Source organism: Globicephala melas, chromosome 18, assembly GCF_963455315.2.
Source record: "Globicephala melas chromosome 18, mGloMel1.2, whole genome shotgun sequence".
Classification (NCBI taxonomy): Eukaryota; Metazoa; Chordata; class Mammalia; order Artiodactyla; family Delphinidae; genus Globicephala; species Globicephala melas.
Window position 1 is genome coordinate 68,528,937 of NC_083331.1, and position 20,195 is coordinate 68,549,131.

A 20,195-nucleotide genomic window follows, 5' to 3' on the forward strand; every position below is an offset into this window, starting at 1 on the left:
TTATATGTATTCACAGGTCTAACACTGCATTGCCTCCTTTGGAGAGACCATATTGCAATTGTCTTATTATATATTGGCCTGTTGCCTGACAATTTCTCACCTTTTCTGAACATACAATAGTTTCTTGTTGACAAATTATTTTATGTGTTTTGTTTTGCCATCTAGTTCCTTGTTACCAAGGACAATTTCCCAATCTTATTTTGAACCTTACAAATCCCTATATAGTCCAGGGTCCATAGATGAATAAATGACTAAGATGAGATTAATACTGGAATCAGAATAACTGCAAATTTCCTAATCCTCAGCGGGAACTGAAAATAGTAGAGATATGGGATGTGGATATCATACCTCTAGTGGTTTCCTGTTCACATGGATAAATAGTTTTTGATGGTGAATTGATGACATGTTTTTTGGGGATAAAAAAGACCTTAAGTTTTTAAAAGGATTTCTCAGGCATGCTGGTTTCTAATTTTTGGATATTGTTTCTTCACTGCTCAAAAACAAGCTAATTCTTCTTTACTGATCTCAGTCTAATTCCTTTATGTGGTACTCATTGTGAGGCTGCAGCACTGAACAAGACAGACACCGTTCTTATTACTCTCAAGCAGGATCTGTAGCATGCAAGAGTGTGTAGCGTAATGTGCTCCCAGTTTATGTTTTGAGTTCTCTTTTCCTCTGCCATCCTACAGATGCTCTGTGTGCTTCAAATTGTTTCAGTCCTTTCTTAAACCTGTCCTGTGCTTACCCCGCCTCCATTTCTGCTGTTCCTGCCTAACACGTTCATGTCCTGTCGTCCTTCATAGCCTCATATAAATGGCCCTATCTATAATATGCTTTTCTTAATCCCTTTTCTCTTACCTTCCTGTGATTCTTCTCTGAATTCCCATTGAGAGAATTATTTGGGTACTTCCCCTCTTTCTTCCTAGATTATAAGGCTCCCAGTGTGAAAGTACTATGTTCATCTTTCTTGTTCTTACTGCACTTAGTATTTATTGCTTTTAAAATGCTGTCCCACATAAGTCTATCTCACATAAACGTAACCAACATCAGAATTTTAAAAATTTAATTACTTATGAATCACTTAGGAAGCAAGTGCCATTTTAGCTAAGTTGAAGTTAAGTGATGTTTTGTGGTTTAGGGGGTCAAAGGTCTGTGACACTTGGCCCTGTCTTCCCTTTTCGTGAAGATCCTATAGCTAGAGTGTAGTGCTATTAGAGCATCACAGGTCAGGAAGAGTCTTTTAAGGGCTCACTGACCTCTTCTTTCTTCAGAAAAGATCATAAACAAGTGGTCTCAGACATGAGTATTTCCACCTTATTGTCGGAGAACCTCTAAACAAAGAGACTTCACAGCTTTTCTTGATAAATCATTGTAGATGACTCATGCTGTCAGAAATTTTACTTTATAATAACTACTCTAAATACGCAATCCTCTTTACCAACAACAATTTTATTAATTTTCTCTTATAAAACGTTGGCTGGAAATGTCCTTTGTTTTGGGCCTGACTTTGTATTTTCATAATATTCCCGAAGTCTAGATATTCATTGCCTGTTGACTGAGTGGAGTAGTGCCGTAGCTTCTCTACTGATATCAGCGAGCTCTGCATCTTCTGCTCCAGGCATAATATACCAGCCATGGCTTGATTTTTCCCAAAGCCATCATGTCAGTTCTTGCAGATAAAAGCTGCAGGGGTTCCCTGTGATTTTTCAGATGAAAATACCTCAAATACCTGTAAACCATTACTTTTGAAAAAAAGGGAATTTAATTTGTTATGTATGCAAACAGCAGTTTTGGGGAATCAAAAGAATGCGTGTGTGCGTGCGCGCACACACGTGTGCGTGTGTGTTTCCTTAATGCTCTAAAAGTTGTTTCTTATATCCTTGGTTAATACTGTATTTATTTCCATTTTTGGAATCCACTTTCAAATTATGTTTTCTTAGCTTTTTATTTCATTATTGGGGAAAATGTTATATTTATTGATACAAATAGTCTTTTTCTTTTAAAACGATCACACTCATTTAAAAAATATATGTAAGATCATTACACTGATATTATTTTCCTGACTCTAAAGAAAGGAACTTTTAAATAAATTAGTTATTGTCTTCTGTGTTATCGAACATGTGGTCAGTTGTCATGTTCATGCATCCAAATGATCAAAGTCTGAACTTCTGTCTAATTCTTCCCTGCTGTTAGGCTACCCTGTTATGATCAAGGCCTCAGCAGGTGGTGGTGGGAAAGGCATGCGAATCGCTTGGGATGATGAAGAGACCAGGTGAGATTCTGTCCAAAATATACTTTTGATGAAAATTGCAGTTACTAGAGTTTTATTAAACTGACAAGTAAACAGATACCAAAAGCATAATGGAATAGTTATAATAATCATCTAATTTTTACTCTTCTAGATAGGAAAAATTGAAATTATGCAGAAAAGTTTCTTATTTATATTTTGATGATGATTATCCTATTATAGAAAGGTTTTTACTTTCTTAAACATTAATACAGGATTATCTTTTTTTACAGTGTATTTTTAAAAATTATTGTCATGATTTTGTCTTCTAGGCAAAAATTACTAACATTTGGCTGTGTAATTCTGAATGTGATCAAAGATTTGAACCATATATATTTGAAAGCAGTCATAATTTTATCTGTTTATTAGTATGCATTTGCTTCCCTTTGTCTATAAAAACAGTGAACTACTATTATAACTTTATAGTGTGAAATATATTTCCTTTTGAATTTGAAATTATTGTATGTCCTTTATATGCAGTGCACTCTTATGAATTTAGAACACTTTCTTAGTAGTAGTTTCAGAAATCAAAAGAAACTTTTAAAACAAAAATTTAAAAACCTAATGTATTGATAACATCATGGGGATTAGAAAATAATTTTTTTGAACAACTGCCTAGTACAAGCAGGTTTCAAGGGACTCTATTCAGATTTGTATTACATACTTCAAGGTTTGGCAGCAAGAGAGATTTATGTCATTTTTTGAAGGAGGGGAATTTAAAAAATCACTGAATTATTATCGTTAATGTTGCCTTTCCTGCCCTTTCTCTACCCAAAAGTAATTTGATCTTCCAAATGGTTAGTTCTGTTTTCTCCCTTTCTTTTCCCTTTCTTCCTATTCCCTGAAATCTCTGAAAGAGAGAAATCTGGAGTAGTTGATGTGAAAGTCATCCAATACAAATCTAATTCAGAAATTAGGTTCTAAAGTGAACATACAAGGTAAAAATCTCCTAGAGGCAATATATTACCCTTTAAAATCTGAGGGGAAGACACCGCACTGCAGACTTGTACAGATAGTTTTAACTCTAGAAGACAGTTCTCTCAGGACATCATTGTTTCTTTGGTTGTGTGTTAGAGGTGGGGTGATAATAAGTGCCCAATACAGACCTTTCAGCCCCAGTCTCACGTTCAGTGTGGCACTGATACCAGATACTGACTGAGGTAACGTCAGATTCTCCTCTCCCATCTTACACTTACCCAGCATAAATAAACTCATTGCATGGATTGGTGATATTTGTTATTGAGATATTTGATACGGAGAGCCTCCTGTGTGACAGGCAGTGTTTTAGTAAGGTTCCAGGAATACAGCAATGACCAGAAACAGACAAAATAAGCCACTCCTCTATGCAGTTCTCTTTCTCTATTCCTCTATATCCAGTAGATAACTGAATCAGGAGTTCTTAACCTTTGAATTCACAGACCCGTAAAGTTCAGGGACGTTTGTGCGCCTGGATAAGGAAAAAAAGTACATATTTCTTTCATTAGCCTCTAACTGGAATTTAGTGTTTGCTCCAGTATAGACAAGCTACAATAGTAGTAGTATCTGTGGGACTTTTCACCGTTTAAGAGATCCCTTATATTATCACATTACATTGTTGCAGGTATCTGTAAGTTACAGTGATTGTGAGACTTGTTGTTGGAGCTTATTAACGAATAAAGAACCAAGTACATGATATCCCAAATTTTTTAAAAAATAGTTTGATACCTATATTTCAGTATAATTTGTTTCTTATGCAATCCTATGCATATTCTTTTCTACATTTTAAATCACTTATTTCGACAAGAGGGTCCTATACTGCATGATACTGCCAAAGGCATCCATGACATAAACAAGGTTCAGAAACCCATTCTGGTAGGAAGAGACAAACAATGAACAAGATCAAAGTAAATCATATCCTGTTGTGGAAGGTGATAAGCAATATAAGAAAAGTAAAGGAAGAAAGGAAGAGACATGAGGAGTGTTGGAGGGAATTCCCATTCTAAGCAGGATTGTCAGGGCTGTCCTCGCTGAGAAGGCACATTTGAGCGAGGAGGAAGAGTGTGGGGATTAGGATCCAGGCAAGGGAAGAGCAAGTGTGGAGGCTGTGACGCAGTAGCGTGTCTGGAGAGATCCAGCGCTGGCCAGCTGGTGGGGGCAGGGGGAGGAGTAGAAGGAAATGGGGAGCCGATTGTGTAGGACCTCATAGGCCATTCTTAGTGAGATGGGGGGCTACTGGAGGGTTTGCGTAGAGAAGTCACAATCATGGAACTTCAACAAACTCCTAACATTATTTACATGTTTTGAATTATAAAAATTTTCAAACGTGCAAAGATGTAGAAGAATACAATGAACTTCTGTATACGTATCATCCAGATTTACCAGTTGTCAAGATTTTGCGACTTGAGTTTTAAAAGGATCACTGGTTGCTCTCTTGGCAATAGACTTAACAGGGGGCAGAATCATGAACTCTGGAATCAGGGAAACCCGTTGGGTTGAAATAATCCACGCAAAATAATGGTGATGGTGGCTTTCACCAGTGTAATGGTGGAAGTGGTAAGAAAGAGTTTAATTCTGAAAGTAGAGGCAACAGGATTTTCTGAGTGATTGGATATAGAGTTTGAGTACTTGAGGATGACTTGCAGGCCCTGTTTAAGTTACCTTATTTTTTTGCTCTTATTCTCTCTTTGGCCTTAGTGTAGATTTATAAGAATTAAATGGATATGCTGCAACACTAATTTACTTGAAAATTTCTTAGGAAATGCCAAAGAAGTTAAGGTCAGAGTGAGGGCGTTTATCTTCAGAACTGAGATGCTTAATTGAAGAATGGTCTGCTTCTTAGCCTCTCTCTGGAACTCTTTGCCTGGCGTGGTTCCTTTTGATAGTGGAGACTTGCAGAGCATTGGTTAACTATGTGAAATGTTTGAAGTTGGGCTGGCTAGTTGTTGTGTGTGGGTTGAAGCAGGCATAAGGGTAGGAGGCATACTTAGCCCCATTTTTACCACATAATTCATCTTATTTGACTTTTGAAGTTCAGGTGTTGAAGCTATCTCTTGTGCTTTATTTGTAACCCCTGTGAGTTAGTGGACATCTCCATGGTTTGGTTGGGCTTCCTCACGGGATGGTGACTTTAGACTTCTTACACAGTGACCCAGGGGTCCAAGAGTATTTGTTTCAAATGCAAGTGGAAGCTGTATCACTTTTTATGATCCAGTCTAATAAGTCGCACAGCTTGCCTTCACCATATTTTGTTGATTACAAGTGAGCACAAATTCTACCTGAATTCAAGGGGAGGGGCATTAGACTTCACTTCCTTGTGAAGGAGTGGCAAGTTTCTTAGAAGAGCATATGGAATGGGAGATGCTGTTGTGGCCATGTTTGGAAAAGACAATCTGCTACAGTCTGTTGGTAGTAAAGAATGAGGTAATAAAGATGTTAAACACAACTTAATGGTTTTATAAGAGATGTGTATTTTGTGAACTCTTAATGTTTTTTTAACAGTGTTTTCCCCTTTTATATGGCACTTATATAGCCATTCCACTGAAAGCCTTAGCACTTATTTTTCATTATTGTTCTTAGGATCTCATATTTCTTATCAGTCATTTCTCCAGGGCTACTCTTAGTAACATATTCTTTTATGGTAGGATTACTGTTCAGTTTCTTGGCAATGAGATTTGCTATGCTGCTTTTAACCAATGGATTTTAATTTAGAATTCAGTGATTTTGGAAATCGCTGTATCTATTCATATATTGGGCATCTTTGGTAAATAAGTTAACCCTGTCTTGGTCAGTAAATGTCACATTGTTTCAAAATATTTTCATATAATTAGTAAAAATACATACATAAACAATTTTCTACCTAAAATTACTCTTTTCAACTTGATAAATAAGCCATCTCTAAAACTTTGTTGAAGTTAACAAAGGTATAACATTATTTGATATAATGATACAAGACCCTCATTTTAAAAATTTGCTCCTCTGTTAATTTGGAAAAATCAAAACTTTGGAAAAATTGAGAGAACAGTCCAGAAAACACCCATATATTTGTCTTCTGGTGTCACCAACTGTTAATATTGTGCTGCACTGCATTTACTCCTTCCTCCCTCGAGGAAGACATTTTTGTGCATAATCCACAAAAATTTTAACATTCTTCAGATGGAAAACTTAGTAGCCATTAATTGCTTTATTCCTTTTTTTTTTTTAACGTTGTTATTGGAGTATAATTGCTTTACAATGGTGTGTTAGTTTCTGCTTTATAATTTTGCTTTATTCTTTTATCTTAAGGAGTGTGTCCCTCTTGTAACATCTTCAGGGAAGTAACATCTATACTTATCTTAGAATCTTTAGAACATCTGAAAGATTTTAAAAAGTACAGTGTTTGTTGTATAATAAATTAGGGTAAGAGTCATGGAGGTTGTTGAAAGTAGACTCAGATATTTTCATAATAATCTCTGGCTTTCTTTTCCTTATCCCTATTTATTTAACATCTTTTTTGGAGTATAATTGCTTTACAATGGTTTGTTAGTTTCTGCTGTATAACAAAGTGAATCAGCTATACATATACATATATCCCCATATCTCCTCCCTCTTGGGTGTCCCTCCCACCCTCCCTATCCCACCCCCCCATCCCACCCCTCTAGGTGGACACAAAGCACCGAGCTGATCTCCCTGTGCCATGCGGCTGCTTCCCACTAGCTATTGATTTTACATTTGGTAGTGTATATATGTCCATGCCACTCTCTCATTTCATCCCAGTTTACCCTTCCCCCTCCCCGTGTCCTCAGGTCCATTCTCTACGTCTGCATCTTTATTCCTGTCCTACCCCTAGGTTCTTCAGAACCATTTTTTTTTTTTAGATTCCATGTATATGTGTTAGCATACGGTATTTGTTTTTTTCGTTTCTTTTTATGGCTGAGTAATATTCCATTGTATATATATGTGCCACGTCTTCTTTATCCATTCATCTGTCAGTGGACACTTAGGTTGCTTCCATGTCCTGGCTGTTGTAAATAGAGCTGCAGTGAACATTGTGGTACATGACTCTTTTTGAATTATGGTTTTCTCAGGGTATATGCCAGTAGTGGGATTGCTGCCTTATGCCAATTTAAGTGAAATGTTATGGCATACATGGAAAATTGATCATGTCTGCATTTTGGAGTAACCTCACTAGACTTCAGGTGTTGTGAGGGCAGTTTCTGTTTTAATTTTGTATTTCCATCACATATATATATGCCAGGCATATAGTTTCATGAGTAGTAAGTATTTATTGAATGAATGTATTACTGAGTGCTACAAATGATCTAAATGCAGTTTTCCATGAGCTCTAAACATGTTGGTAATGCTTTCAAATCTGATAATTTATTTGGGTGACTTTGATTTTTTAAATTTTTGGTATTTTTGATTTAAATGCAAAATGAAAACTTTAAAATCATTAGAGCAGAGACAAACTGTAAAGTACTATGTTTTTTCCTTGTGAATCATTGTATCCCACCTAATAAAAAGTTAGTTATATGGTATTGAAAACAATGATTCATTGTGCTTTCATTTCTTCGAGGTTTGTAGTCTCCTGAGATCTAAACACCATTCCCTAAAGTCAAGAGAGTAATGGAGGACTAAGAAAACGTGATACCTTTTTTCTGAGAATGCTGAGAAATAGAAATTTTTGCAATATGTTTTCAAATTTATCCTTCTAGTCTGTGTTTACTTGCAATGTTGTATTTTCCAAGCACACAAACAAATGAGATAGTTATTTCTAATATTGCCAGATGGAGTGTTTGCAAATGAAAGGATTAAAAGAATTTTAATGTTGAACATTAAATACAGGTATTTGATTTGAAGATTAAGAAACTGTTAATTACATATAAAAGGAATTAAATTTTATACTCGAGTATATCCATGAATGGAATATAACATACTCTAGTTAGTGTTAGGTAAGCAAGTTTGAGTTTTTAATAGACTGAGTGAAATTTCAACGTGTATGACTTTAGTAAGCATATTTTAATAATGATAATGTTTAAGTTATAGTTTGGAAATAAAATATACAAAGCAATAATTAAATTCATATTTTTATTTTAAAAAATCGAACTTTTCTCTTTTAATTATTATTTTTGAACAATTTTAAAGAAGATAAAATTGTAATCTGTATGGATGTGTGGGAGGTCATTGCTTTTAAAGTTGTGTATTTAAAATATTAGGGAGTCTTCTTGAGGACCCTCCTTTTGTATTCTTACTGAGTGTATTTGCTGTGGCTTTGCCCCAGTTGTGCAGTCGTCTAGGTCCTTTACATTTTTGTGTGCATCTTCTGACTTTTGAGTCAAATGTGTATGCATTTTTATATATTTTTATTAGTGGAATTAAGGTATAGTAACGTCAGAGAAATGAAGTTTTATATGATTTGTATGGTTTATTAAAAATACCTCATTTTTAACAGTTGGTGAAATAAGTATTGGTATTCTTGTTTCTATAAAAATCTAGGATCAGGGAAATTAAAGCATTCACCCAGAGTCACAGAGCTAGTGAGTAGAAGAGTTGTTCAACCAAAATTAATTGAGTTATTTGTGTATTATAAGTGACTTTTTCTCTGCTTTGTTCAGAAGTAAGCACAAATAAACCTTTAATTAGTTTTCTTTTATATTGAGGGCTGTATTTGTTTTGTGTTCATTTGACTGTTTTGTTTTTCTTTACAGGGATGGTTTTAGATTTTCATCTCAAGAAGCTGCTTCTAGTTTTGGTGATGATAGGCTACTAATAGAAAAATTTATTGATAACCCTCGTCATATAGAAGTCCAGGTTGGTACATTTTAAGATATCTTTTGAATTATTATAACTTTAAAATAATATTACTTACTCCTATTAGAAACACATCCTTTCTTACATTTAGAATGATTGTGAAAGTTCCGGTATGTTCGAATAAGTATGAAATAGAGAATGTACATAAGTTGATCGCCTCCCTTTGGAGTCTGGTATCCTTTTTTCAAAGTACCAGAATGTTGATTGGATGGGGAATGATACAGAAGCCCAGCTCCAGAATGCGATAGTCACAAGATGTCCGTCCAGGCCGAATATATTCTACCTAGAGGCACACTCAGTCCCCTTCTGATACTGGGCCACTTTGGGGCATTTTTAAAAGAAAAGTGCCTGACCTGGACGCTTATGTCATTTCAGTTCACAGATGTCTGTGTGGCTTATTGTGGCAGGCGTTCTGCTGTTGGATAGAGATGAAAAAATCATTTCTTCTACTCAGATTAAGATTGTAATCCATCTTTTAAAGTGGTTGTGGAGGTGTGGCTTTCAGCAAAATAAAATGTTTTTTTCTGAAATAAAACAGACGAAGAAGGAAAGTCTGCCGAAATTTTTGTTTTTCTGTCAGAAATGCCTTGTGCTAATTTTACACATTGTGGCTATGAATTGATATGTAACAATTGAAATTGATAAAATATAAATATCAGATTAGAAATCATATTGAAATGAAAGTATTATTATTTTTTTCTTAATTTTGTGTGGATAGAGTTCCAGAAAATTAAATAAAAGGTTATTTGCTGCCCTTGTAACTTTCTGACGGGGCATAATAAAACAAAGTCTTAGATTTTGTCATTGTGTTTTCTAAGTTTAATCATCACTTTACATAGATATTATTTCTAGTTAGGAAATCTTCATGTAGATCCTCAAATCTTTCAGAGTGGAAAAAACAAATTGCAAACATATAATCCATTTATATTTTTAAAACATTGAACGTAATGTATTTCTTTCTGAGGCTAGCAGATATTGTTTTGTTTGTTAGTTTTTGTTTTTATATATTCTAAATTGAAATATCACATATACAGTGAAGTCCACCTAAGTGTGCAATTTAGTAAAAATTTATTTATATACATATATAACTGTGTAACAACCATCCAGATCTGTATATGGATCATTTCCGTTATATCAAAAGATTCTTTCATACCACTTCCAGTCAGTCCTTCTCCTTAGCCACCAAAATTAACTGCTGTTCTGACATCTAATACCATAGATTGTTTTTGTTTGTTCTTAAACTGCATATAAATGGAATCATATGATACATACTTGCTTGTGCTGGCTTCTTTCACACAACATCATATCTGAGGTTCATGAGGCTGTGCATTGTCATTCACTCAAAAATTGCTCTGTGGTGTTCCATTATTTGAATAACCTGCAATGTATCCGTTTTTCTGATGGTGAACCTTTAGGTTGTTTCCATTTTTTGATGTTATGAATAAACTGCTATGTCTTTTTCTGAACATATATACTTTCGCATATACTGAGGAGAGGGATTGTTGAATTACATGGTCAGGTTATGTTTAGTTCTAATAGATACTGTGGTTGTTCTATCAATAATATATACTCCTGCCCATGATATATGAATGTTTCCAGTTCAGCCATCTTTTCCAACATTTGGTGTTCTCAGTTTTTTAATGTTTAGCCATTTTGTTGGACATGTAATAGTATCTCTTTTAATTTGCATTTCCCTGATGAATATTGATGCTGAGCATGTTTTTATACGTTGATTGACCAAAACTGGATATCTTATCTTGTGAAGCGACTGCTCAAGTCTCACCCTTGCCCCCCTTTTTCAAATTAGATTTTTTGGAATTATTGAGTGTTCAGGGTTCTATATCTATTTTGATTATGAGTCCTTCACCATACACACACCCCCCCCCCATATATTCCCCCCATCTGTGACTTACCTATTCACTTTATTAATAATGTCTTTCAAGGAATAGAAGTTCTCAATTTTGTTGAAGTCCAGTTTAAGTCCAATTTGCGTACCCAAGTTAGGAGCTTTATTGTTTTAGGTTTGGTATTTAGGCCTGTTACTCTCTTTGAATTTTTTGTTTGTTTGATGTGAGATGGAGTCAAAGTAAATTTTCTTACATTCTCATACCCAATTTTTCCAGCATCATTTATTGTGGTGTACATTTGCTGTAAATTAAGTGACATTTGGTCACTGTCTTAATTATTTTGCTTTTGTAGTAAGTGTAAAAATCTGGTACTGTAAGTGCTCTAAATTTATTGTTTTTCTTCAGATAATGTTGGCTTTTTTTTATATTCTTTGAGTTTCCCTGTAACCTTTAGACTTCGTCTTGTCAATCTGTCTCTACCTTCTACCTACATTCCCACCCTCTCCCCACATCAGATGGGATTTGGATTATATTGAATCTAGAGATTATTCTGGGGAGAATTAACATCTTAACAATATTGAGTTTTATAAGCCATGAACTAGAATATCTCTTCATGTATTTATATCTTTAATTTCTCTCAGCATTTTTTTGTAGTTTGGAGTGTAGAGGTTTTATCTATCTTTCATAAGATTTATTCCTGGATGTCTGATAAGTTTTGACACTATTATAAATGTTATTTTCTAAATTTCATTTACCTATTGATTGTTGCTTATATGTAGCAACAATTGAATTTTATGTATTAATCTTGTATCCAGTGTCCTTTTTAAATCCACTTGTTTATTTTTTGTGTTTTGGTTATCTATTGCTGAGTGATTAACCATCCCAAAATACAGTGATTTGAAACATTTAAGGTTGTACAACAATGTGAATGTACTTATTTAATGCCACTGAGTTGTACACTTAAAAATGGTTACAATGGGGCTTCCCTGGTGGCGCAGTGGTTGAGAGTCCACCTGCCGATGCAGGGGACGCAGGTTCATGCCCCGGTCTGGGAAGATCCCACATGCCGCGGAGTGGCTGGGCCCATGAGCCATCGCCGCTGATCCTGCGCGTCCGGAGCCTGTGCTCCGCAACGGGAGAGGCCACAGCAGTGAGAGGCCCGCGTACCGCAAAAAAAAAAAAAAGTTTACAATGGTAAATTTTACCTATATTTTGCCACAATGAAAAAAAACTACACAACATTTAACTATTTCTTATAATTCTGTGGGTTGATTTGGTTTGGCTGGGCACATCTTTTGCCTCACTAGGTGTCTGTCCACTGGGGCAGTAGTCATGTTGGGGCTTGACTGGTTTGGAACATCCATTGTTAGTGCCTTGGAGGATTGACTTGAAGGTGAGGTCAGCCAAGACATGGGACAGCTGGGCCTCTCTCTTTCTCTCTTTATTCATTCTTGGGGCATTTCCACATGGCTTCTCCATGTGGAATTTCTATCAGGATATCCAGACTTCTTATATTGAGTATCAGAGCTATGTGAAGTAGCCATTCTGTCTTTTAAAGTTTAGGTGGCACAGGAGCACTTTTGTTGCATTTTGCAAGTCATTTGGCCAGCCTAGAATCATTGCCATAAGTGCTTATGCAAGGGTGCGCATACCAGGGTTTGTTATATTCAGGGCTATTTTTGGATACTAGTTATCACAACCCTTTCTACGGCCCCCAATGCTCATGTCCTTCCATAGGCAGAATATACCTACCTTCCTTCCAAGACCAGAATCTCATATTCAGACTTGGTTCAGGTATAGACGAGACTTCTTGTGTATGGTTTCTCAAGAGCAGTTTTTGTGATGTGAAGATCTCTGTATTTAAAGACAGTGTGACACTCAGTTATCAAAAATACAATGATGAGTAAAGGATATGACACTGCAATGAATACCCCCTATTCAACAAGGTAGAAAAAGGGAGGCACACAGTATTCAATGGTTCTTAGCAATCAAAACCCAGAAATTTAAGCTGAGAGATCCCTTTGGAGGGTTTTGTAATAATTCTTGTGGGAGAGGGTAGCACCTTGGGCCAGCGTGTGGTGGAGGTGGTGAGATGTGATTGAATTCTGGATATTTTGTGAAGGTAGACCAGATTTTCTAAAGATCAGATGTGATGTATAAGAAAAAAATAAGGCATCAAAGATAGTTTCAGGCTTTTGGCCTGACGAATTATAGGAATGGGACTGTCTTACTGAGAAGGGAAAGACTGTGAGAGGTTAATGTTTTTGGGGAGGAAATCAGGGTATGAAGATGGACCAATGAAGGTTGAGATGCCCATTAGATATCAAAATGTAGGTGTTGAGTAGACTGTTGGATATTTAAGTCTGTAATTTAGGGGAGATATTTGGGCTACCCTTCCTGTAAGATCCTAGAGGTAAAATTAATTTTCTCCCCTTTTCTATATTCCCCATCTAGCACTTATTTGTGCTATTCGAAGACCACTTACACCATTTTATCTTTAGCTATCAGACTTTCCTCATAGACGAAGAAGTCCTTGAGGACAGAGGCTGGATCTTATCTCATTTGTTTTCCCTAGCAACCAGGCAGTGTCCTTCACATTACTAATACTCAGTAAATGTTTGTTCAGTTGTTTTAAATAATTATATTTCTACATAAGCTTTTAGTTTATTTTAATTAACCATGGCGTATATCCTAGCCGATATTTTTAAACTTAGGTGAAAATATCTCCCAGTAACTTAAATAGGCAACACAGATATTTCCCATATCTGATCTACACTTGGAAGGTTTTTTACTTGTTTTCTTCAGTTTTAATTAATTAATGTTAGATAATTTGTGCATATGATAAAGGGTATTCAATGAAAAGTAAGCCTTCTTTCACCCTTGTCTCCAAGTCCCCTGGTTTCTATCCCTAGAAGCAGGCACTGTTACTGTTTTTTGAATATCCTGCCATAGTCTGTGAAGTATATACATGTATATCAACTATTGTTTTTCACACGAGCTATCACATACTCCCTTCTTTCTCATGCTGAAACTGTGTACTGGCAATAGGAATGGCACAGCTCTGTGTGGTTTAAACCAGGGCACTGATGGCATTTTATGGGCTGGATCCATGGATGTTAAAGGGCTTGCCATTATGTGGAGCAGTCTATTATGATAAAGCTTTTTCAGTAAGCAGTATATCTGGGAGATCTTTCCATATTCAGTACGTGCATATCTGTAAAGGGCTATATTAAAAATTTAAAAAACTCATGATGTGTTTAAGTATTAACTTCCCTTACAAGCACTTTTTATTTATGATGTTTTCTGGTTACTTTGTCTCTTCATTTGATTAATGGAATTCCCTGGTTGTCCAGTGGTTAGGACTTGGCACTTTCACTGCCCTGGCCTGGGAACTAAGATCCCACAAGCTGCGCGGCACAGTTACACAGACTTCAGGGAAAAACAAACTTGATTCTGGGTATATTTGAATCTGATATTTTACAGTTGAAAATGTTTCTAAGAATTCTTGGTTATTGTGGCTTTATTTCTTGGAGACTAAGTCTACTTTCACTTCCACGTCAATTAGAATAAAAAAGGAGGTAGAATAAATTTAACGTTTAAAAATAGTTCTAGATGTACTTCATGCAGTCACCTTTGAGTCTTAGAAATAAAATTCCAGCTTACTGGCATTTCATTACTGTAATGTTTTCCTTTGTTTGGAAGCATTCTTGAGGTTTGGTAGGTTTTATTTCCTAAAAATTAACCTTGTAGTCATTTATTAACTGTTCATTTTATAGTTTATTATACTTGTTAAACCATGATCTCTTTTGATTTGATGTTTTCAGCAGCCATATAAAATATTAAGATGACATTATCTACTGTTTATAATGCATGGGAAAACAGTGACTTGCCCAGAGAGGTGGCATAGCTGTTTGGAGCTTAAGTTAGTGCCTTGATTTTGGCTTCTAGAAGAGCTTTTACCCCCGTGAACTTAAATATATGCATTCAATAGTATGCATCTACTCCTTAATCATGAAAATAGATTAATCTATTTCTGATCAAGTATTCTATGCAAAAACATTAATAAAGCGCATGTTTTAGTGTTTCCAGATTTAGCTAATAAGATATATGTTAAATTTGAATTTCAGATAAACAGTGATTTTTTTTTAAAAGTAAAAGTATGTCCCATTCAGTATTTGGGATATATTTTTATTAAAATTTTTATTAAAATTAAACACTCCAGTTTATTTCCTATTATTACAAATGGGAAAAAGCATAATGTTATATATTAACCCCAGACCTTTTACCAGTTTCTTATAACAAAAATAAAGCACAGTAAAAATATCCATATATAAGTAACAGACCACATACTGGTTGTAAGTGAAATAGCATTTCCTGATCAACAGACGTGATAATATTAACAACAAACAGATGTTTGTAATAATCCTTGCGGCTCTCCTACGTGCCCTTGAAATCTAGAATATATATTCCCTTTATTGATACTCATTGTCCCTCACAAAATTGGTACAATTGATTCTCATATTTTACCCAGTGTATTGGAAATGTAAGATGAGAATTTTTTCCTCAAGTCTTTAATAAAAGTGTTCAGTTGAGTTTTGGAGTGGTAAATATAAAATTTTCCTCCACTAATGTCAACCAAAAGAAGACTGTATTTGAGAGGTATATATGTTTTATGAGGTTGGAGTATTAAAATCCAAGGGGTGTTGCATGGAGAAAATGTTAATTGGGCACATATGCTATGGAGATGGCTCTGTAATTTTTCAAGTGGTATTATTGCTCTTTCAGGTTTTAGGTGATAAACATGGGAATGCTTTGTGGCTCAATGAAAGAGAGTGCTCAATTCAGCGAAGAAATCAGAAGGTGGTAGAGGAAGCACCAAGGTAAGAGCTTCTCCCAGGGAAACTTTGTAGTAGTCTGATTTTTATATATTTCACATATTTCTTTCCCATTTTATTAGCTAAAATTGCTTTAATAGTAATAGTAGAATGTATTAGTGTGTATATATTAAAAATTCTCCTCATTGAGGTATAATTGACACATAATTATCTCTTGAACAGCACAATTGTTAAGGATGCTGACCCTCCATGCAATTGGAAATCCACATATAACGTTTAAAGTAAGCCCTCTGTATATGTGGTTCCTCTGTATCTGCAGTCAACTGACCTTGGAGCTTGTAGTACTGTAATATTTAGTATTGAAAAGTGTAAGTGGATCCTTGCAGTTCAAACCTGTGTTGTTCAGGGGTCAACTATATTATATTAGTTTAAGGTTTACAATATAACGATTCGATATTTGTATATACTGTGAAATCACCATAGGAAGTCTAGTTAACATCCGTCACCATATATAGTTAACAGAATTTTTTTTTTTGTAATGAGAACTTTTAAGAGCTACTCTCTTAGCAACTGTCAAATAAGCAATACAGTATTATCTGTAGTCACCATGCTGTACATTGCATCTCAACGACTTATTTATAGCTGGAAGTTTGTACTGTTTATGTCCCCCTCCCCCTCAACCGTCAATCTGATTTCTGCATCTATGAGCTTGTGGTTGTTTTTTTTTTTAAGATTCCATGTACAACTGAGATCATACAGTGTTTGTCTTTCTCTGTCTGACTTATTTCAGTTAGCATAATGCCCTCAAAGTCCATCCATGTTGTCACAAATGGCGAGATTTCATTCCTTTTTTGTTTTGGGGTTTTTTTTTTGGCTATGCAGCTTGTAGGATCTTAGTTCCCTGACCAAGGATTGAACCTGCACCTTTGGCAGTGAAAGCACGGAGTCCTAACCACTGGACTGCCAGGGAATTGCCAAGATTTCATTCTTTTTTATGGTTGAATAATATTCCACTGCATATGTGTATGTGGTGTGTGTATATATATACATATATATAATATACATACATATATATATACCACATTTCTTCATCCATACATCAGTGGACACTTAGGTTGTTTCCATGTCTTGGCTATTATAAATAATGCTGCAGTGAACATGGGGGTGCATGTTTCTTTACAAGTTTGTGTTTTTGTTTTCTTTGGATATATACCCAGAAGTGGAATTACTGGATCATATGGTAGTTCTGTTTTTAACTTTTAAAGTAACTTCCATACTCTCTTCCATAATGGCTGCACCAATTTACATTCCTACCAACAGTGCACAAGGGTTCCCTTTTCTTCACATCCTTGCCAACACTTGTTATTTCTTGTCTTTCTGATAATAGCCATCCTAGCAGGTGTGAGGTGATATCTCATTGTGGTTTTGATGTACATTTCCCTGATGATCAGTGATGTTGAGCACATTTACATGTGTGCGTTGGCGATCTGTGTGTTTTCTTTGGAAAAGTGTCTATTTAGATCTTTTGCCCATTTTAAAATCAGATTTTTTTCCTGTTATTGGGTTGTATGAATTCTTTATGTATATTGAGTACTAACCCCTTATCACACATACGATTTGCAAATATTTTCTTCTATTCAGTAGGTTACCTTTTCATTTTGTTGATAGTTTCCTTGGCTGTGTAGAAGCTTTTTAGTTTGAAGTGGTCTTAATGTATATTTTTATAATTAAGAATTTGCCACTTGATCTTTCTCAGTACTTCAGTGCATGCAAGTGAGAGAATACTTGAACAAGAAGTTGGGGTTTCATTAGAGGAAAAAGTGGGGTGATAACCCACTCTGACTCCCATAGTCTTCTAGGTAGCCTAGACCCTATTGGTGTGTCTGAGCATGTGGAATTTCTGGGATACCTACCTTCTAGGCTCTCCAGTTGGCAAAAGTTTCATAAAGTTGATCCTGAATTTCCCGAGTTTATCCTACCATGAAAAGGCTTTTGGGACATGGTTCTTAGAGATTCCTTGATTCATCAGAACTAGTTTGGGCACTTCTCCAAGCCACCTGTCATGTGTTTGGTGTAGCAATTTCATGGAGCTTCGTTTCTACTTTGATGCTAGTTTGGTATTTATATATATTCTGGTTTCCTCTTAGTTCTTAAAAATCCCCAGTTGAGTGTTCATTGGTATATTTAGTAACTAGACATTAAGGAATATAACCAATTGTAGCTTAAGCAGCATAGCCAGTGTGCCTTGAAAAAATGTGCGTGTGTGATTTCTGAAAAGATTAGGTCTGAATATGAGTGGATTTTTAAAATCACAGAGTATTGTTAAAAATCAAATCCTATATCCCCCCCCAAATTATAGATTTAAATATCCAACAGTCTACTCAACACCTACATTTTGATATCTAATGGGCATCTCAGCCTTCATTTGTCCATCTTCATACCCTGATTTCCTCCCCCAAAACATGCACCTTTCAGAGTCCTTCCCATCTTCACCATGCTGTGAAGAACAGCCCTTTGTGGCCTACATGGGGTGTAGCCCTTTATCTCTTGGCCCATGTAAGACGAATGGAAGAAGAGAACCAAAAGGAATGTTCTATGTCTTTAGGAAGAGTCCTAGAACCTGCCAGCGTTGTTCACTTGGCAGTGATCCGAAGTTAGGTACTTTCCTAGGGCGTCTGGGATATGTCTGTTTTCCCGAAGTCACCATGTGCCCAGATAGTTGAATGGAAAAAGGGGACAGGGGATGATGGTAGAACAGTAATAGTCTCTGACACACCACTTTTGCAGTCTTATGTTTTCTTATCTTCTTGTCTTAACACTTCCAATATAATTAACTTTCTCTTTTTATTGGAAATCCACTCAAGTCTTACCTGGGATAGAAATCTTTCACAGACTGGGAACCTTGATTTTTATTTGTTTCCTTTCTTTCTCTAGAAATGTAAGTTTTTCATATGAACATCTCATCTATTAATTGAGAGAAAAATCCAAGGAAAACTTAAAGCAGTAGGAAAAAAAACTAGAACCGATTGTTAATAGTGACTTGATACGTATTTGTGTATTGTGAAATATTAAAATAAATGGAATATGCAGTTTTCAATTCCTGGAGTAAGAATCTCCCTCTGTGCTTTGAGTGCAGTGGTGAGCTTGCTTGCAGCTCTGAGTATCACTAGCAGAGTTTATGACAAGGGAAAGAATAAGACCAGACAGGACAAAAATAGTTCTACTCACCTGTGCTTGAGATTATCCAAATGTTACGATGTTAATCTTTAGTTGCATTTCCTTTTTTTTCTTTTTGATTGCATTAATTTTGTCAGCCATTATTGTTGAAATGTCATCTATGCCTGTATCTGTTAGGTTAATGCAGAGCTGTTATTTATAATAGGTAGATAAGATTCATAACATCTGAATCCAATGATGAATCCTAATGTCATCAACGGGGAGACAGTATGAAGTACACTTCCCACCTGTGATGTATCCTTGCCTCCCCTTCAACCAGTCAAACCTGAATCTATTCAAGGCTCTAGATCTAATCAGCAGTTTACAAGAAATAGAAATGTAATGTTAAAAGACCTTGTGAACATTGCATGTAGAGGAATGAGACAGGAAAATGACCAGATCCTTGGCTTAAAAAAAAAAGAAGAGGGCATTACAAGTTAAAAGAATCATAAAGATTTAAAAACCAGTCAAATGCAGTGGCTAGATCTTATTTGGATCCTGATTCAAAGTTATTAGCTCTAAAAAGATATTTACAAGATAATCCAGGAAATTTGAATACTAACTGGATATTAAAGCTATTAAGGAGTTCTTGTTAATTTTAAAAGTGTGATTATGTTATAAAAGAGTACTTATAGAAACAGATACGGAAGTTTTTTTTATGGAAGAAGTAATACCTAATTTGGGATTTGCTTTAAAAAAGAAAAAAAAATGGAGTTCCCTGATGGCCTAGTGGTTAGGATTCCGGACTTTCACTGCCGTGGCCTGGGTTCAGTCCCGTCGGGGAACTGAGATCCCATAAGCTGTGTGGCACAGCCAAAAAAAAGGCGGGGGGACTGGTAGAAAAGTGGACATGCAGCATAGACAAAACAAGAATAGCTATGTAGTAATAATTGTTACATATGGGAAACAGGTATGTGCAAGTTCATTATATTCTTCCATAATAAAAAGTTCATAAAATGTCATCTAAATCTTACACATTTGAGAATAATTTTAATCCACAAATAGAAAAGTAGTCAGTGTTTTATTTCTCAGAACCTTTTTTGCATAGAAGCAAAATATGTGAAAATGCAGAAATGATTTGATAATATTCTTTTCAGGGTTCATTGAAACCCTTTTACTTGCCTGCTGGAAGGTGCTTTTTTATTGTGAAACAAAAGTTTTGAGGATTTATTAGATGTACAGTGGATTCTTGTTATTTGTGGTAGTTATGTTTTTTTAAAATAATTAATTAATTTTTGGCTGTGT

General features: G+C 35.5%; 1 protein-coding gene across 7 annotated transcripts in view; it reads left to right on the top strand.

The window, feature by feature from the left end:
* The window catches only part of PCCA (propionyl-CoA carboxylase subunit alpha), a 431,262-nt gene that overhangs the window by 170,188 nt on the left and 240,879 nt on the right, over positions 1–20,195 (top strand). For all 7 annotated transcript variants that reach the window (XM_060288232.2, XM_060288229.2, XM_070044087.1 and 4 more), the window contains 3 exons: positions 2,194–2,272; positions 8,950–9,052; positions 15,685–15,779. In XM_060288232.2, coding sequence (XP_060144215.1) covers positions 2,194–2,272; positions 8,950–9,052; positions 15,685–15,779 — 277 coding nt within the window. The remainder of the gene's footprint in view (positions 1–2,193; positions 2,273–8,949; positions 9,053–15,684; positions 15,780–20,195) is intronic.